Source organism: Orbicella franksi, chromosome 14, assembly GCF_964199315.1.
Source record: "Orbicella franksi chromosome 14, jaOrbFran1.1, whole genome shotgun sequence".
NCBI classification, from domain to species: Eukaryota; Metazoa; Cnidaria; class Anthozoa; order Scleractinia; family Merulinidae; genus Orbicella; species Orbicella franksi.
The window spans coordinates 15837044-15857415 of NC_138158.1; the positions used below are offsets into that span (position 1 = coordinate 15837044).

Sequence of the window (20372 nt, forward strand, 5' to 3'; positions counted from 1 at the left end):
ACATTTAGTTGCCTCTAAGGAGCTCAGCTCGGTATTTTGAGTTATTTTGGTCACGTAGAAAATTACCTCTAAACTGAAGGACACCTATAGTTTACTAAGATGGAAGAACACCAAAAAAATAACAAACCGTAAAGGAACAAGGATGGTTAAGGATGGAGAAGATAAACACGGATTACAAACGACGAACTTGAAAAATTTAGGCGTCAGCTACAGGTATTTAACTCCGAATTTTGATTGGGTAACTGGATCATCCATGTTTTTGGTGATTAGCCTTAGTGATGGTCATAACAGCCTCGATCGAAAACCACTGTAACTTTGTTTTTGTTGTCATTCTAGCATAAAGACAGCCTGTGAAACCTAGACAAAGCTAGGAAATATTGACAACTGTAATATCTGCAGTTACCTCTCAATTTCATCCGGGATATCAGCCTTGGCCATCCCCTTAAGAGACGCATAGAACCACAAATGCTCACTCACAGTCAACCCACTAAACAGCACATTGTACTGTGGGCAGATTCCGAGGCTTTTTCGGACCAAATCGATATCTTTTCGGATGTCGTGACCGTTGATGATGGCGGTACCAGATGTGGGTGGAAACAGGCCTGTTAATACCGACATTGTGGTGGTTTTGCCCGCGCCGTTGTGACCCAGAAATGAAGTGATTTGACCTTGATACAGATTTAGATTCAAACCATCTACAGCGAGTTTGTTGCCGTCTTTGTAAATCTGACGGTGAACAGAACAAACCAGAGGCGTAAGGAGATAACCTTGAAAGTGTGCATAATACAGAAACAAACTTGTACAATAACATGAAGGTTATCAGAGTAACAATCAATCTGACAAATGAATATTAACACAGCAGACTAGCGAACAACTCAACGCTAGTATTTGGCTTGGTGCCTTGTCACGTATGCAGAGTTTGAAACGTAGTCTGCATAATGTTTGTGAGAGAAAGTTGCAAAAATACAACGCAACAAAACTTGTGGACAACGTATCGCTTCTTCAATAAATGCCTTAATTTTTGGCCTTAGAAAAAGACCCAGAATGTTCACTCAAGTGTGGCGACTTATTGAACGATGACAATGTTAACAAGTTTCCGCGTGGATGGGAGGGAAAGTCTTGCTTACCTTGACCAGCCTCTTAATTGAGCATCCCAAGGGGAGATGGGTGGGCTCTTTTTCTGTCACACATCCCCTCTCAAAGTCCTGGAAGGCAACTTCATCCATACCACCGGTCTTAGAAAAAAAAATTACAACAGAAACAATTTAGGCCCCTAACTCACTAATGTACAATTGCATGAACCTCATAACCGTTTCTCATTTCTACTTCAAAAAACAAAAAAACAACAACTTAACCCCTGCATTAGATCCTATATAAATCCCGTAATCTTTTACTTACTTTCTTTTTTTGTTTACCGCAATAGACAATAACTACCATCTTTATTTCACATACCCAGCCCCTGTAGGAAGCACCTCCGCGCCCTGCAGTGTGGGGTCTCTGGTCACTACTCGCTGCATCCACCTCCAGGACCCTTTTGTTTGCAACTTCAAACCAGTATGACTTCTGGAAAGGGAAGTACCAGGGCCGTGGGATGCCATACTGACCTGCGAACAATGAAAACAGCAGAAAACGTATTTAATGGCAAGTACAAAGGGAAAATATGGGAATTGTTGAGAAATGGTGTCCACAGCAGCGAGCCCAAATTGAACATTGTTTTCTGAAGTAAGAGTACACGCGAGTAACAGTAGGTATGCCACAGAAGTTATAGCACACTTTATAAACTGAGGAAAGTGACTTGCAAGGCTTGTGGACATTCCGGGACCATTAAATGCACGTTTGTTGCTGTTTCAGCCGTACCTTAAAGCAGCTTAGTGACGGTATTTTAGGTTATTTGGGCTACGTTCAAAATTACCTTTAAATTGAAGGAAAGCTGAAAATAATAAGACAGCGTCACACCAAAGAGATACTTTTAAGCCATAAAAGAACAAGGATGGAGAAGATTAACACGGATTATAAACGACACTAGAAACACTGCCATCAAAGTCGTTAAACTCAGTGAGTTGTCAGTAAACCTACATAAATCGTACCTGGCATAATAGCTTCGATATACCATGTAAGGATACCGTAAATGACAGCGTCAATCATCATCATAACCATAGCATAACCCAAACTAAACCCATCACCTGCCACAGGACTAGAAAACAGGTTTGACCACTGGGCACCAACCCCCTGCTCTTCATACCGGGCCAAATAACTGCAGGAGAGACCAAACGAGGTCGTGGACAGCAAACTCTAGAACAACAAAGCATAAAACTTCATTTGCTTTCTGTTTGGGAAACCAGTTTTTCATGACTTGCTCATAAGTAGTGTAGTACATTTACCTGGTTTAGGGTAGAGAGATTTTCACCTGAAAGTCGAAACGTAATTGGTTTTGCGTTACTATGCTTAACGATTGGCTTAAAAAACTCGCGCCACTTTTTCATCCAATCATATGTAAAACCAAACCCAATGCAACCCGCTCGTACTCATTTTTCCGCGCTTCGCACCAGCTACATTTTTTATTACGAGTTTTGATTGGTTCATTGGATTCCGTGTGTCCTTTCTGATTGGCTAGGGTGATTACTTTGGTTTTTGTTTTACTAAGAAAAACATTCAACATTTCACTTTTTCTAACATTTCATTTTTTTTCTAACTCACCGCGGCTGCTTTCTGTCCAGTTGTCATAAATTGTTCATACCAGCGAACCACCACATAAGGAAGATAGGTGACAAAGAAGAAGATACCTCCACAAGCGGCAGCAACGTTTGCTCGCGCAAAAAACACAGAGATCAAGAAACACAGCATGATGGTAGCGGTCATGAACACAAGCAAGAAAAGGAAAATGACGATTGGGTTGCTGTGCCACAGAATCTTTCCACCTTTCAGGACAGCAACAAGTAACGAGATTGTGATGACCATCAGGGCAGAGCTGTTGATAAACCACGCAACCCAATGCACTGCATTACCAAGGCCCATGACCTAGAAATTGGAAGAAAATCACAAATCATTTCTTCATCGTGATGAATTGATGAACCTCAATATTTCTGAACTTCAAACCAAGCTCAAAATGTAATGGAAAATTGAACATTGTTCACTGACTTGATTTTGCAATTTCCCCCCTCAATATAGCAAGGATTGTAATCACGCAATAATGCAAATATGCGTAATGTCAAAGGTGTGAAAATATTGTGAGTAGCATAAGTAATCTAATTATATTACAAACTGTGTTGACAGTGCAAGTAGTGTAAGTATTATTATGTCTCTAAGTTAGTACGCGCGCTGTGATTGGTCAATTTAGCGGGCCGTATTCTACTCTTCGGCCTGCTAAAATTTAAAGCTGTGTTTGTTGCCGAAATGTTTCGAGATTCATCGCCTAGTGTTCTTAACTTTTATAGCAAGTAAAAGTTTAAAACTTCCTTTTAGTTCTGAAATTGTGTATTAAAACCTACTAACGACTTAAGAGTCACTAAAAACGATTTCAAATTGACTCGTTTTGCTCTCGAGGTGCGTCAGAAATTTGAAGCCGTTCCGCGTGAATAGAAATCGTTCCCGAACTACACAGTAGAGATATAATAAATATCTTACTAACCTCGTTTCCTCGGTCCGTACTGTAAGTTATGGATCCTCGTTTTTCCCCCCATCGATTTATGGCCGCACGCCTCACACTCGGGCCGTAAATCGATGGGGGAAAAAAACTCGGCCCGTAACATACAGTACGGCCCGCGAACTCGGTTAGTAAGAGGTATGTACTAACCAATATCCTGTATTTAGGTGATTGAGTCGTGCGATTTAAAAGTGGATGTAATAACGTGGCAATTGAAGTTTGTGTCGTGCAATTTTCAAATCGATTTTGAAATCACGCGTATGATTTCAGACCAAACTGCACTCCACTTAGTTCAGTTAGTTCCAAAATAGTTCCAGTGGTATCCTTTACAAGGGTCGAGATAGTTGATCACTCTAGCCTGTTTCTAACCTTCATGACTTCTTTAAGCCTCAGTTCCTTCTCGTAAACGACGCCTCTGATAATCATTGCCACACTGAATATCCAGGCTAAAGTCATGAACAACGGCATTGTACCACCAATATAGCGCACAAACCTATAAACAATTACAGCAAAATAAAACGGATGCATTGGATATTGGAAACAAAACAAAAATACAACACTAGAACCGCAGACAACGACTATTGCTTAACTATTTGGCGTTTGTGCTTTGTTTTGCAGACTGCAAAGTTCTAGCGCATTCAATTATGTTTGGTAAAAAGGTAAAGTCTGCATGCGAGCCAAGTGGCCCATCAGGCCGGAGCTTATCCCGGTTTCTGTAGCATGAAGCGACTAGGGGTATTTCTACCCCCCCCTGGATGGGATACTAGTCCATCGCGGGGTTACCCCCAGCATTAAGTTCGCCGGTACCCATTTATACACCTGGGTGGAGAGAGGCACTGTGAGAGTAAAGTGTCTTGCCCAAGAACACAACACAATGCCCCCGGCCAGGGCTCGAATCCGGACCGCTCGAACCGGAGACGAGCGCACTAACCAAGAGGCCACCGCGCCCCATGGTTGAGGTTGGTCATGAGACATTTGTTTTCAGGGAGGCGCGCTCGTCTCCGGATCGAGCAGTCCAGGTTCGAGCCCTGGCCGGAGGCGTTGGGTAAGACACTTTACTCTCACAGTGCCTCTCTCCACCCACGTGTATAAATGGGTACCGGCGAAATTAATCCTGGGTGTAACCCCGCGATGGAATCCCGTCCAGGGGGGAGTAGAAATACTCTTAGTCGCTTCATACTACATTCGAAAGTACATTCGACAACAGAAATATCATATGCTATAATCTAGGAATATTCACACAAATATTTGCTAAAATCGGCAGAAAAATAAGAAAATTCAGCCTCGGCCGGAAAACAATATTCTTCTGGTGTACAAATCTCTCTTTCATATGCAATTTACTTACTTGTCTTCAATATAGCATGGATAAGGGAACTCCTGTATGTACACCCCCGGCTCAGCGATGGTTTCGTTCAGCATAAGGTTCATCAAGGCTCGGTCAATAAGGTCTTGAAGGTACAGGAACCCAAAATTAAAGTATCCTTGATAACTCCACCAGTGTAAAGGGCCTGGGCGCCAGTACCTGCAGAAATGCAACGTTGGTTAACTATTAGACTGAGACTAATCAAATCTACGACTAATTTAAACTAATTAAACACTTTATGATTTATCGATGATATTTTTCTACCCTCTCAAAGAAAAAAATTTGTACAGCTCTTTGACCTGTGCACATAGAGCATTGCCTCCCTCTACGACTTTGACACTTGTGTACAGCTGTTTCCAGAAAGGTAATGCTAAAAAAGCACTAAAAAAGGCCCACGCGACAACGCTAAAAGGAACTATAGGTAGCTTTACCTTACTCTTAGAAAATGCGCTGGCCTCATGGCTTGCGCGCTCGTCCGCTCGTCCGTCCGAGCAGTCCGTGTTCGAGCCCTGGCCGGGGACATTGTGTTGTGTTATTAGGCAAGACACTTTACTCTCACAGTGACTCTCTCCACCCAAGTGTATAAATGGGTACCATCAAATTTAATGCTGGGGGTAACCCTGTGATGGACTAACATTCCATCCAGGGGGGAGTAGAAATACTCCTGGTTGCTTCATGCTACAGAAACCGGGATAAGCATCGGCCTGATGAGCCACTTGGTCCGTATGCAGACTTAACCTTTACCATAATACCTTTTGACATTGTCGCGTTCCCACTTACAGGACCAGCTTTCTCAACACAGCTGAACGCTTGAATAAATTTATATATGTCTGCTTACCACTTCCGTATTCTATCAGTTCGAGGGGTGTAATCCACATCTTGTCGTATCTTGTACTTAACAAACTTTGGAACGTCGGTCAAGTCACCCGATGAATACTCAAATACTAAGCCTGCGTGTTGACAAAAACAGGCATCTATAGTTATGCACAACTTCAAAACATTTCCCAGCATTTGGTTACATAGTGATCATGATTTCAATTTAAACAACACGGCGTATATACAGGATTGCCACAGACATTACTTATCAAGATTCCCTGACTTTTCCCTGATGAAAATACAATTTCTCTGACCAAATACAAAATGTCGGATCTAGTAGCGGCTTCTGGCGTAAGACTAATAAGTTTTCAACAAATTTTCATTCTTCATCGAGGAAGGTCATCGTTGAGATCACAGTGACCCCAAAAGTTTCTTCCAGCTTGAATGGTATTGAATCAATCGTGTTAAGGGCCCATTAACCGATCTTTTTGAGCCGTTGCTAAGGAAAATTCAGTCTCATCTAACCTCCTCATTTTTAGTTTGTTCAGAGTTATTTCATGTGTTTCAACTTTTTCATGACCAGTAACACTAGTGATGACGTCATCAGGCCACGCCCATGGTCATGTGACTAATACAGAAAAAATGCAAAGGTTCTCAGGCAAATTTCTTTTTCGGGATTTTTTTCTTTGATTTAATATTTTAATTTAAATCCTCATTACGCTATGCATCGATTTTGTTTCATTTCTAAAAGGTCAGATTTTGAGAGCATTTCAAAATATTGAAAAATTCGTAATTTTCTGAAAAAAGCATGATTTCGAAAAAGGAATGCATAGCTATGTTGTCAACGTTGACTTTAATCGAAAATCGTCGAAAAAGGCTGGATTTAATGAAAAACCGCGTTTCCTTTAGCATTTAAAGAAACCGGAAGTGCGCCCGATATCTATTGGAAGTCACCCTATCAGCGCGTGCGCAATTTACACTACCAGCGCACTTCGGTGAGATCACACAAAGCCACACGGAGTTAGTTTTTCTCTTTCTATTGCTCTTGTTTTTCTGTCTTTCTCTTATTTTGTCTTTGCTTGTACTTTTTTTGCTTTGCATTTTGTGAAACACAAAGAAAAACATCTAAAATGTATGCGAATTTGCAAGCTTTTGAGTTGCTTTTATTTTCCGTGCTCAGGCTGACGTAAGTGACCGGAAGTGAAATTTCACCTCCTTAGCAACGCGCGCGAGCGCGCGCATGAATCGGTTAATGGGCCCTTAAATTATTTCAATTTTCCCAGACTTCTCTTCAAAATATCAATTTTCACAGACTCAAGATAAAATTCCATCTCTGACCATTTCCTGACTTGTGACAACCCTGAGCGTTTGCCACGCTTACATTGTAGTGATTGAAGGTGAAAGATCTTTTGCAACGATAACCAAAACATAAAATTTCAATGCGTTGTAGATAGTGAGTAGCTTAGCAGTGTGCGGTTAACAAAATGATGGCCGTTTTTTTGCGTTTTCGGAGTGTCTGTGAAGAGGATTTAGATGAAGCTTGAACGACTAGTAGATTTATACTAAAACAATTAGATTATTCGCTCTCGATTTCTATGCGTGATAGCTGACTTGGGCTGCGCCCTCGTCAACTATCACGCGATAGAGACAAAAGGGTACGTCAAAAGCGACCATTAAAAAACTATTTACTTACTTGCAATTGTTGGTACCTCCGACGTGTTCATGGCCCGTTTCACAAGAGACTCCTCATCCTTGTAGCCCTCAAAATACTCGTGCTCCGTACATGTATAAATTCGGAGAATTGTTTGAAACAGGAAGTCAAGGTTACTCAGCAAGGCACTGGTGTTGAATGAAGGAGGAAGAATCGAGATATTTCTGCGGGAAGAATTAAATGATACCTCTGGCACTCGATCGGGCCACCTTTGATTTGCGTCATCAAAGAAGAGATCCGCTTGATCACAGACTCCCTAAAATAGACGAACACAACCAAAAATTGAGATAGTGCTAAATGTAAACAACACATCAGTTAATTAAAGAATATAACAATAAAAGTTCACAGAGAGTTAACGTTCTGTGAACAAAAAGCACTTTGTCTAAGATTGAGCTTAAAATAAAGCAAATTATTTGACACTGGTAGATATGGCATCCCCTTTGGAAAAACTAGCAGTTCACTTATTTTCTGAGGATTAACTAACTGCTCTGGGGATCGACTTTAACATTCCGACTATGATAGACTACACAGTCACATGAGGTAGAGGGCATTCCCTCGTTTCTGTCGAGTTATATGGCAACACAAGTGAAAGACTGGAGGAACGAGAAATGCAGTAGAAACACTAGCCTGCTACGCGGACGATCTTTGGGCTTGTCACGCAATCTTCCTCCCCCAGATTGCGTGACAAGCCCAAAGAGCGTCTGCGTACACAAAGGAGGCTATAGGAAAACGAGCCGCACGCGACTGCTTCTAAAGCTTTTTCAACTTCTGCTAAACTTCCACCAGTTGAAGACGCTTTCCGAAGAACTTTCTGAGTTGAAAGAGGTCCTTACATATTTGAACTCCTCGGCCAGCTCACTGTACACTCACAGTGTCCATGTCGGCTTCACGCACACCTACCCGTGCTATTGAAACCATTCCTTCAACAATATTTTCTTGCTCAGCGAGCGGAGCTCACAATACCATGTCTACATACGACGCTATTTCATCCCAATCTCTTAAAGGCAAGATAAAGTCTTTGAAAACATTTAACCAATGTAAAAAAAGTTATCAACGTTGTAATACCTCAGGCAATGGTCTCTTGAGGTAGTTATCAACATATTCTGTGATTCTCTTGTGGTTCGCTTCTGAGTTATTCACCCACCAGTATGCAAAGTCTTTTATTCGTGTGATACCAGACAGCTCATTCTTGATCTACAGAGACGAAGAGGAACAAAAAGCTTCGAATACAACAAGAACATGTGTTCAGAGGCAGCGTGGCCGAGTGGTTAGGGCGCCGGACTTGAAGTCCGGAGGTCGCGGGTTCAAGTCCCGCTCTGACCACTAAGCTGGAGTTGTTTCTCAGTAGACCCTAATTCAACTCCTAAGTCATGCTTGTAAATAGCCAACTGGTCTGCCTCCCGCCAGTTGGGAGTTTTAAGCCTATTATGTTTATTTGATATATTTGTTTCTTTCAAATTAAGTCTCATTCCTGTAAACTCATTTCCGTTTTTAGGCTCAATTCCTGCCACTCTCAAGGGTCTGGTCTACTAGCGTGGGCTCCTTTCCTGAACAGCGGCTGCTAATGGAGCCTATCCCATTTCAAGTGATATCTTTTAAGGGTCAAATAAAGCTCAAGCCACGCCAACATTGTCTCCTTTAGGGGTTTAATTCAAATTTTCCGACGACCATTCCCGACCTTCATATATGGGAGACCACTCAGGAAATTTATATTCATTCCAGGTTAGGCTTTTAAAGCCTAGGTAAGGTCAGTTGTTGTACCACAATTGCTCTGTCACCCAAAAGCGTCAAGCTAAAAGCACTAAAAGCATGCATAGCGCGACTCACCTGGCTGACAATGTAGCGAGTGACATTGTTGTCAGGAGTGTACAGAATCTTGCCTTTCAGGAACAACGAAGCGAGTTCAACAAATCCTGAATCCCTCCTGCCTTGACCAGCATTTCCAGTTACACCTCCGGCGGTGCGCACAATCTGGCCCAGGAAACAGTTACATACTGCATACTCTGCAAACAAACCAACAATACTGGTTAGGATTTTTTCAGACTACAGTCGAACCTCCACTAACGGCAACCTCTTCTCTATAGCGGCCCCTTTTTTTCTGTCCCGGCGAACGGTCCAGACATTCACTGCGATATTAATCCGGCTCTCTACCATAGCCACCTCTTCAAAACAGCAACTCCCAACTGCCAAAATAACCTCTCCACAACGGCCAGCTAATCAACGACTAACGAACGGTGTTTGCAAATCGCTATTCTTATTGTAGAAGGTCAAGAAACTAATACATGCGAAAAGTCCCGACTTCTGGAAGGGATGTATTTATTCATTCTTGAAGGTCTTGCCCAATTTTCCGACTGACAAATACGGGCTGGATTGTGGTTTGGAGCTTAATGCTAAGGTCTTTCAACTGCGTCTTAACAATGATCCATACCGCGCGTCCTGGGTCTCTATTTCTATTTGGTTTCTATTTGATTGATATATTTTGATTGTGTTACATATATATGTATATGTTTACAACAAGCATTTTTAAAAGCAAAAATGTTGCACCCCCCGAAAAAAAAACAGATGTCATATTACACCCTTGCTTCCCTACAGCAGTCACAATGGCCTCTTTCCTCTACCCCCTAGGTGGCCTTTGTGCAGAATTTCGATAGTAAATACATCCCAATGACCTCGAAAAGCAAAACCTTACCGGGTTTATAGAAACAGAAGCGTGCGCCGTCAACTGAACTGTCAAAACAACAACCCATCTGGACACATTTGTCTTCTGAAATCCCGGGCCAGCCACAATCAACCCTGCTGAGCGGATGGATAACTGAACAGGTGTCTGTAAAGAAACAAGACAGTTATAAGCGTACATGAATTCAAAGGAGCTACGTCACGTTTCGAGCATCTTGATAAGACTTTCGTCGTTTGTAATCCGTGTTAATCTTCTCCATCCGTTACCATCCTTGTTCCTTTATGTTTTTTGTTTCTTCTTTGATGTTTTTCCTGTTTTTCTATCTACGTAAACTACTATTTTCAGGCTTCCTTCAATTTAAATGTAATTGTTTACGTGGCCAAAATAACTCAAAATACTGTGGTTGATATTGGGTATTGTTACCGTGATACATGTACATGTAGACACAAACCTTGTCTACCAGTGACATTGTACTTGGAATATTCAACAGCAAGCTTGGGGCAGTTCTCATCATTATGTTTCTCCTTGTTATCTTTTCCTTCCTCACTGTCATCCCCGGCCAAGTTCATGTTCTGCGTCATATTCCAATAGTAGTCAAGAGGGTGGGACCCTGCAGACTTATAAAATGTACCATTTGGATAGCGCGAGTACCCGCACAGACCAGCCAGCAAACCAGCAGAAGCTGCGGGCAACACTCCATTAGATGTACGCCCATTTCCATTGTTTTGATCGTCGTTGTCGTCACCACTCGATTTTCTCCCACAAAGTGTTGCTTGGAAACCACCGGCCTGCATATCTTGCATAACACTAAGATAGTCCTCTGTGACTTGCTGGAAAGCTTGTAAGGCTTGGACCTGAAATAAAAGCAAGCAACATTCAGTTATTATTATCCAGTAGGTTAATGACGCTTAGTTTTGTAAAATAATATGAATGACGTTGTTTTCAGTTGATATTTTACAAAATATTTCAACTTTTCTGCACTCCATGTGTATTCATTTGATAAAATGCATTTTTAGCCTTCCTTTCTTACAGAGTCTTACTCTCTCCAGTTTCGCCTGCATCAAGAGACCGAGATGGCGGCCCGTTGAGCTCAACTATCGGCATCTACGATCTCACGGAAAAATAGGGGACTGTGAACAGTCTAATAGTGCTCCTCCCCTACCCCTCTAATGGGGCCTCATCTTTGTTTGAAATGATCACTCACCTCTTCAAGCTGAAAACTTTACTTAAGTAAACTTTTTTGTTATGTGAGATCCATGTTTTAGTATATTGCTTGTATCAAGCTATGCTACTAAATGAAAGACCATTAATTATATGTCTGATCAATAAAGGAGAGGGGTGAATAGGGGTATCCGCCGCAAATCCGCCGATCCGTGTCTTCTTTTCACCAAATCCGTCGACCCGCCAACATTTTTGTTCAAATCCAAAACCACAACCACATCCAGAAACAGAAGTGTTAAAGTTCAAAGGTAAGCTGGTAAATGTGAATGCCATTGTTAATTTCGCACAAATAGTTAAGCGAAGGCAACATGCTTGATGACTATAACACGGTACAATTCCAATAACAGTCTCGCACCTGAGTTTAAATGAGCTTCATTCAAAAAAAGATTGAAATAATTTGGATGACCTCATTAACATGCCGACCAAGGCTGAAGAAAGATCTATGATCCAAATTTCGTGTAGGATCCAAGATCCAAACATCAAGACAGAAACACTCCAGAATCCACGCCAAAATTCACAGCTGATCCACGATCCACTGTGTTTTCAAAATCCACGAATCCGCTCAATTTACCACAAAAATCCACAATCCGTGCGCTTTTTAAGGCGAAATCTGTTGATCCGAAAACCTATTCACCCCCCTCATAAAGGAGACCTTACACATCTGGTTTTCCTACTTGTAATAAATTAGAAATTATTTTGTTTTTTTCTCACTACAGAGTGAATAGACAACAATACGTTATAAGTGTAACAAACAAGAACTTACATCTTCATTCAGATTTCTGACATCATCCTGCAAGGATCTTAGCAGCTTTGACAAATTCCTTTGGTGACCCTGATAAGAGACATAGCAACAACCATGATTTACTTGTTCATGACTGACAATCAGATGCTACTAATCACAAATTTGCTTCAGGGGTACATTTCATATATATATGCATGGAGAACATTGTTCAATTCTTCAACATCCCCAGGTTTAGTTAGGTAGTATGATCATACTATGCACACTTAAGCAAAGTCGCTCATGATTAGTCTGAATTGTAAAATATGTAAAATATAAAATACAAATTCCTTTAGTACATCTTCAGTTATCAATATAACTGGAGATGGACAAGAGACTGAATTCAATTTGAAAATATAAAATCTAAGTACTGCATGTGTGTTCTTACACTGATACATGTCCCAAATAATGACTTAACCATTTGGTGCAAAAGTTATCTACCCACAGATGTTTTGGTAGACATTACATGTACCTGGATATTCATCTCATGTGACATGTACAGTGGAACCCTGCCTTACAGTCACCCTGTAAATTCAGCCACCTCGTTATTACAGCCACTTTATTCTGGCTCGAACAAAAGCTCAGTCAGTCATTTTCTTATTCATAGATTGAATGCCTTTAATACAGCCACTATTAATGCGGCAAGATTATTGTAGCCAATTGGTGACCGGATTAATGCGGTTCTACTGTAACACCAATCATGTGCATGAAAAAAAAAACAGATTTAAAAGTCTTATGTCATGATTTAAAATATAATTATGCTGGGGGAGGGAGGGAGGGAGGGGATATGTGTTACCTGGTAGTCAGTGATGTTTGGCCACTTAATCTGAGTTTGAAGTTCCTTTCCAAGTTCACCAAGCACAGTATCATTTAGCTTACACAAAGCTGTCTTCACCTCAGTCTGCAATGTTCAAATAGGTACAAGAAGGGCGATTAGTTCCTTACATGTCGTCACTCATCTGGGTGATGTTGGCACTGGTAGTAATGTTGAATGTGGTAGACATGAATGTTGTATGACTGAGGTTGCTGTACAACTGTAAAATGCTGAGTAACTTCATATAATTGACTTACTGCAAACAACAAAACCTTTTTTATATAAATAGGAGTCTTCTGGGTTACATACCACATTTCCAGGGCCATTGAGGATTTCTTGAAGATTGACAGGTGATCGAGAATCACAGATGATAAACTTCACTTCACTGCCACTAATTGTTCCTTGTGACTTTAATTCAATAACATTGTTAACAAAAGGAATAATTATATTAATTCAAGAAAATAACTTAGTCTATTAATAATTTTGTCATGAACAACTTCAAAAAGTAGCAAAATAATATGAACAGGTATGGAATACCTACATCAAAACAACAAAAAAGTTAAATGCACGACTTGCTAACATAAAGCTTGGTACCAAATTTCAAGATGATATGTAATCATGTGCACCTGAAAGATATGTCACAGTACAGCAGAATCACAGTGACCTGCAAATGTTGACTGTTCTTTTCGAAGTTTTGTATTTTCTTTCCAGTAATATCAGTTCTAAGTAACTTACTATTTACTAACTTGACCATTTGTTCTAAACATTCCACAAATTATATTTTTCTCAACTCATTAAGACATATACCTGGATTGTGCTTGCTATTCTCATCAGAAGCAAACTCCAGAACAAATTCACTTGTTGATTGTTGCTTGATGATAGTAGTGGTAGATTTCCTATTTCCAGTGGATTTCTTGGAAACCAGGACAATGATTCTTGTGATAAACTCCGATATGGCTCAACTAATCCTGCAATCTGCCAAAGAGAATCAACTAGAGCTAAATGGCTATGTTCAAACATGTTATACACTCAGTGTGTGCCACTTGCAGACTGCAGACTGCTGACTACATTAATTCATAGGCCTCAGTATATAGTACTCTGGTTAGCCTGAATATCACTCACTGACAGGTAAGCATGTTTAAGGTTAGCTCTCCGTTCTACCAGTGTGGGCTCCTTTCCTGAACAGCAGTTGGTAATCGAGTCAATTCTGTTTAAAGCAGGGCTTCTGAAATTTTACGCAGCTGCGGAGTCACGAATTTCAAGCAAGTCCGCAAAATCCCACAAACTTCACAAAAACACGCAAAATACTGCGAAAGTCGCAAGAAATCTTACCAAATACATTTTTGCACAACATATTTGAGATTTATCTTGGCTGTTGGGGCTGTTTACAAGCCATAAGCTTGCAAATTTATTGTGAGACTTCATCACTGCAACGAATAAACAACATCCCAAAACTACCTGGAGGCGTTTTTTAAGTAATGTTGTGAAAAACTGTCTGCCATTTTTTTTCCCGCGAATTTGTCTCTGAAAATCCCGCGAAATTTGACTTTTTTCCGCAACCTATCAGAAGCCCTGTTTAAGTGATATCTTTTAGGGGTCAAGTAAAGCCTGAGCTATGCCCACAATGGCCTCCTTTAGAGGTTTAATTCAAATTTTCTGATGAGCATCCTGAACCTTTTCACATGGGAGTCCCCCCACCCTGGAAATTCTGCACAAAGAGATCCATGCATAGTTAAGCAAGGCAATTGATTGAATGTAATTTTCTATCAGGTTTAGCAAATTATCCACTGTCTATTGGCAAAAATTCTGAAAATCTTATTGGCTGTGCAGACACCTACCGCAGACCCCCATGACTGTGTAGATAAGGCCTTCATAGCAAGCATGTGAAGAGAACCTTTACAGTAACATACATATGTACATGTATCTGTACCCACCTTTTGTACATTCACTGTGCTGTTAAAAAGCTCAGCTACAACCCTAGGGCTAAGCTTTGTGGTCTTGTACAGAAATTCCTGAAACTGAGCAGGATCCTTCAACAACTTATCCAAAGGGACAGCTGCAAAAATAACAAAAATAACATTATATTAATTTAATCATTTACATGTAATGCTTTGTGTGTATGATCATGACACTACTCCAACTGGTATAAACCTTCCTCCCCTGGAGCAAAGGCTAGTCATTGCAGGTTACTTGTTGCACTGGGTCTGGTTACCCCTTGGCTACAATCTGCCGACACCCATTTAAACTCTTATACTGTATGTGATTAGATGTATCTTTGCATGGATACAAACATGCACAACATACACAGACTGTAATTGTTTTACTGGCTAAAAGGAAGGACCTGGATCCCAACACCTATTTTCTCACACACTGCTGGGAGCCATGCCAAGCCGAACCACACAGCCTGACCTTTACTAACATAAGAACATACTTGTCTTACAATGACACAAAAAAATGTCTAGAGAATAATTTCACCTCAACTTAACACATTCTGCCAGTACTTCATGGGTGTGAAGGCATGTCAGGCAATGGCGGATGGCAAAACAAAAACTGAAACCTTACACAAGCCACGTGACCTGAAAACCCCCACACACATGTACCCAGACTCCCAGCTGTGTGTGAGAAAAACGTTTTCCCCTTCTTTCGTTCCTCAGCCAACGGAAAACCACACCTATGAGAACAACCAAGTCATCCACACAGTGGACTACTAGGAGACCCTTTTTTGTAGGAGTCATTGTGGTGTAATATAATGCCAGACTTAAGTGTTGTCTCCGGAATTAATCATAATTATTACTTATCAGAAGAGCAAACTGATCAGCATGGCAGTCTGATGTACCTACTGGAGTGAGGAGCAATAATGATGATGATGATGATGACGGCGACAACGACGACAACGACAATGAAGATGATGATGATAGCAAAATGTACATTACAGTAATTTAATCAAGACTTGGCAAATTAGATAATCTCTTACGACAAATCTCTGAAAATGTACCTGATAAGTTATATCCATTCCACTGCACTGGCCTCGAAGAATTATTCATCAAATCATTCCAAAGTTTTGAATCTGCCGTGAACCTTCCGTAATCTTCATTGATTCTTAAAAGCCGTTCCTGGAGGCTGGTGTTTGTTAAAAGAGGGAGGGCATCTTCAAATAGTCTACTTAAACTGTAGATTAAATTAAAAAAGCAGTGTTAAAACTTTAAATAACCAACAGTTTGATACATGTGTACATTGACTGTTTAATCTACCTGATAATACCTGGCTATATTAAGATCTAGATAAGTTAAAATTATACAGATGCACAGACGGATGGGTGAATGGATGGGGTCCAGACTGACCGACCGACCGACCGCCTGACTGCCTGACTGAGTAACTAACATACTGACAGTGTAACTTGCAGATGGACAGATGGAAAGACCAACTGAATTTTCTCCCCCAACTAGTTATTTTCCTCCATAAGGAACAAACAAATGAACTTTTCTTTGGTTTAATGTTCTTCACTATTCAATTTGGCTTCGGCTACCATATGCTTTTTAATAAGTACTGCAAACATCAGTACTTATTAAAAAGCTAATATTGCCAGATAACACAGAACACGTTTTAGCATGTAGGAATGTTGACAGATACGACTGTTTAGTGCAATATTGGAACAATGTTCTGAGCCTTGTGGTATGAACAATGTACCTGGAACTCCTTAGATCTGGCAATCCATTCAGTATCTCACTGGGATCATTTGTCTTTGTGCTTTTGAAGTCGCACAAAAAAGACCTTGCAAATGGAAAAAGCCCAGCAGATGGGAGGGCACGTGGCCGATATATACCTAAAAAAATACAGAAAAAAAAACAAGTGAGGATGTTTGGTCCCATTGTTTCTACGAATCTTTGCTGTGCAACATAATTCATGTAACAACATGCCGCGTCATACCTCTTGAAAGCGCAAGCTAAAGGAGTATAAGCAAGTACATAGGGCTTGATACTGGTTGCATTAATTTCACCTGTAGTTTAATCTGAGACCCCCTCTTTTTTTTCCTATTTTTGAATGTAGATGGGACAGACTACATGCAATATGACAAGGTTAATGTACATTATTAATACATAATTCTTTCTCAAGGCCTTAATTCTAACTCAAGGAACAACATCTCCTAACAGACTTAGTTGTGTTAAATCGAGCATGTGTTTCCTGATCTCCATATAAATTTCACTAAAATGCAGCTTCTATTATTGCTGATCAATACTGTGGCGGTAAGCTAAGATCATCTTAAAATAAAAAAAATAAAAATACATGGTCTTCAAAACAAGAACAGTAAACACCCCCATCCCCTATTTTTTCTTTGTAGGAAAGTTAAGTTCATCTTTATCTTACTGCATGGCATTTTTAAAAAAAAAAAAACTCTGTGTGGGAACATTTTGGGTGCAAACATCCTAATGTAAACATAATTATTTTTTTTAAAAAATGCATGACAATGTCATGAATTTTCATTCAAATTAAGCAGGCTCAAGTTTTCTACTTACTGGCAGGAATATTTGTAGCACCATAATTTTGACGATTTCGTACAGCAACCAGAATTATGAAAAGAACTAATGGCCACACTATTTCCACAACATTTCTTAGCTGAAATAAAAAAAGAGCCAGTTAGTGCACCAGCATAATAAGTCAGTGGTAGGTAGGTAAAGTCTGCATACAAGCCAAGTGGTCCCATCAGTGTGGAGCTTATCCCAGTTTCTGCAGCATGAAGTGACCTAGCATTTTTACTCCCCCCCCCCCCCCCTGAATGGGATGCTAGTCTATCGCAGGGTTACCCCCCAGGATTAAGTTCATTGACCAGTGCCCAACTTTCCACACCTGGGTGGAGAGAGGCAGGGTTCATGAGAGTAAAGTGTTTTGCCCAGAAGACAACACAATGTCCCCGGCCAGGGCTCGAACCCGGACTGCTCAATCCGGAGACGAGCGCACTAGCCATGAGGCCACCGAGCCTCCCTAATATGTAAGTGATGACTAAACAGATTTATTGGACATTGGACTGAAATGTGTGAGTGTGTGATGTACGTGAAACTGAACAACAAGACTCCTGTAAAGCAAAATTATCTAGTAATCTTATCATTAGCATAAAATTGCCAAAATTCAATAAATTTTAAATAGATCTGTACTGCACAAGAGCTTGCAAACTCATCCACTGCCTGAATAAATGTATTTAATATTTATTTTTAACTGCTCAGGGGATCTTATTAAGTTTGTATGCAGGAGATAAGTGGTGAAGGGCTTACATGTATTCTGCTAGAGGGGGAGGGGCTTATGACCCTGGTATTTTGTTGTTGCCAGAAAAGAAGGGTCTACATGTATAAACAACGGAAATTCTCAGTTGCAAGGATAAAATGATGGTATTTTATGGTACTAGTACACACTAACAATGGCACAGTTGCTAATTCAATTCTTTACATCAATTACCTACAAGATCACTGAATTAAATTAAAATTATATTTTCTTTTTCGATGCATTTACAGTACCGCCTGAAAATATCAACCCATTTCCCGCGTTCTCGCCGCGGGGCCTCCACGCGTCATTGACGCGATATTCCCGCACTCGACCTCGTCTTTACTAGGTAAAGCCGAGGACAGCATTCGTCCTGCCGCGGCAACGTTTGGACGAGGTATTACCTCGGTAAAGAAGACGCGTGAGGTTTGGATAGCAATTTGTTTCTGTTTCTTCGCGACAAAGCGTGCTTGAATGCTCACTCTTGAATCTCCGCCGTTTCATCCCAAAGAAGCATTTGACAAAGCCGATCATTCATGTCAGTTACAAGATTGATAACACAAAAAAACATTTGGTAGCTGCATTGTGTGAACTACACCAAAAATATCTGTAACTTGGTAAAATATAGTGTCTCAGTTCTCAAACGCTGTGTTTTAAAAGCATTCCATTTTGCCGAGAAGAACGCGACAGAGCGACGATGTGTTCGCTATTTCATGTCCACGCATCATGCAAACGACCGGGAAACGACTAAATGCTCAAGGCCGGAATGGCTCTGAAATTCACTTGGATGAGAAGATACCGGGGCAATACATTTAACTTCAATTCCGATTTATTTTGTTGTCATAATACCATGCGTACTTCTCTGTTTATATGCGCTGCGCTTTGTAGCGGGCAGTTACAAAATCGGGTCAACTCCGATCGCTGATTTACTAGTAAATAAAAACGGCAATTGCTGTTTATGCCTTCTTGTATAGCTGTCATCGAATCAGCGATCCGAGTTTTTCTGGTCCAAGTTTGTCTTTGGTTCCTTGCAGCCGATCGAGATGTAAATTAACTGTAATGTTCGTGGAACCCTCTTCAAGTTCAAACATTTTCTCAGGAGACCAAACCATGAGTAAGAGAAATCTTCATCGGCTTTTTTACATCTACCTATTTAATAACAGCCCTCCAAACGTAACATAACTTTAATAGCACAAAATGAAAGCAAGAACGGATCGTAAAACCAAACCGACATTTATCGCTCAGCTCGTTTTGCTTGACTGCGTCGGTGACATGTGATCAAAACATACGTGAAACTACATCGTCAAACAAAGTCTTTTGATTTGAACATGGTCTGCACTTCGGAGTGTGTAAAATTAAGAATCTTAGCTCTCTTTAGACTAAATTTCAAAGTGTGCCATTCATAAACTCGTGAGTGTTTTGCAATTCGAAAGCCTATCGGTCGATCAATTAGCCGCTTTGTAATTCGTCAAATTACTTTGTGGCAACCAATGAAATTCGCCTGGTCCCACGGTATACTTGCCGCTGAGTTTATCGCGAACGAGACGGTGGATAAACAATGGTCAAAACAGCTTTTGGCTTTAAAGCAAATGCGATATCTTATAAGATGTATTTCGGCCACTGTCTTCATTGAGAGCTCAGCAGGAAAGTAACAACCTTAATAGGTGGTCGCGATAAGGCTTGTTATTTGGCTTGTTACAATTCTGATCAAAATGTTGGAAAAAGCTCAAAAGTTGCTTTGCCGACAAAAGACATGCCGCTATTTTCATATTGAATTCCACGGTTTTTTGGAAGGGTTATAGTATAGTAATCTACGCATTTTTTTGGTATCAACTGTTTTCTTTTTTATCTTTTACCTTTCAAAGAGTTTCAGTGTGTACGTAGTTTCTCCCGCTTCGTTCATCTGTATCTCCAAATGTTAGAATCATACCGGTTTGATTTCCACTGATTCCGACAAAGAATTTATTAATAAGTGTTTTTTCGAGCGGCGACTGTTCTTTATTCCTGACGGCATTCAACACATGTAATCTTCCTTTAGGCAAAGATTCCTACAGGGAAATAAATTATTCGCCTTTATACACTTGATCAAAAGGAGA

At 40.5% G+C, this 20372-nt stretch overlaps 1 protein-coding gene and 1 non-coding gene across 2 annotated transcripts in view; one reads left to right on the top strand and one right to left on the bottom strand.

Moving 5' to 3' along the window:
* The window catches only part of LOC145467314 (phospholipid-transporting ATPase ABCA1-like), a 42418-nt gene that overhangs the window by 18304 nt on the left and 3742 nt on the right, over positions 1–20372 (bottom strand). Inside the window, exons 3-23 of the mRNA XM_081450854.1 lie at positions 17538–17637; positions 16711–16846; positions 16019–16191; positions 14958–15079; positions 13831–13998; positions 13333–13431; positions 13006–13110; positions 12195–12263; positions 10662–11064; positions 10223–10357; positions 9361–9536; positions 8599–8727; positions 7516–7789; positions 5845–5956; positions 4989–5165; positions 4013–4136; positions 2698–3018; positions 2088–2292; positions 1453–1604; positions 1128–1235; positions 404–726 (exon numbers count right to left, since the gene is read on the bottom strand). Of these exons, the coding sequence (XP_081306980.1) occupies positions 404–726; positions 1128–1235; positions 1453–1604; positions 2088–2292; positions 2698–3018; positions 4013–4136; positions 4989–5165; positions 5845–5956; positions 7516–7789; positions 8599–8727; positions 9361–9536; positions 10223–10357; positions 10662–11064; positions 12195–12263; positions 13006–13110; positions 13333–13431; positions 13831–13998; positions 14958–15079; positions 16019–16191; positions 16711–16846; positions 17538–17637 (3611 nt within the window). The remainder of the gene's footprint in view (positions 1–403; positions 727–1127; positions 1236–1452; positions 1605–2087; positions 2293–2697; positions 3019–4012; positions 4137–4988; positions 5166–5844; positions 5957–7515; positions 7790–8598; positions 8728–9360; positions 9537–10222; positions 10358–10661; positions 11065–12194; positions 12264–13005; positions 13111–13332; positions 13432–13830; positions 13999–14957; positions 15080–16018; positions 16192–16710; positions 16847–17537; positions 17638–20372) is intronic.
* Trnas-uga (transfer RNA serine (anticodon UGA)) lies at positions 8777–8856 on the top strand. The gene has a single exon. It is a non-coding gene; the product is annotated as a tRNA-Ser (tRNA).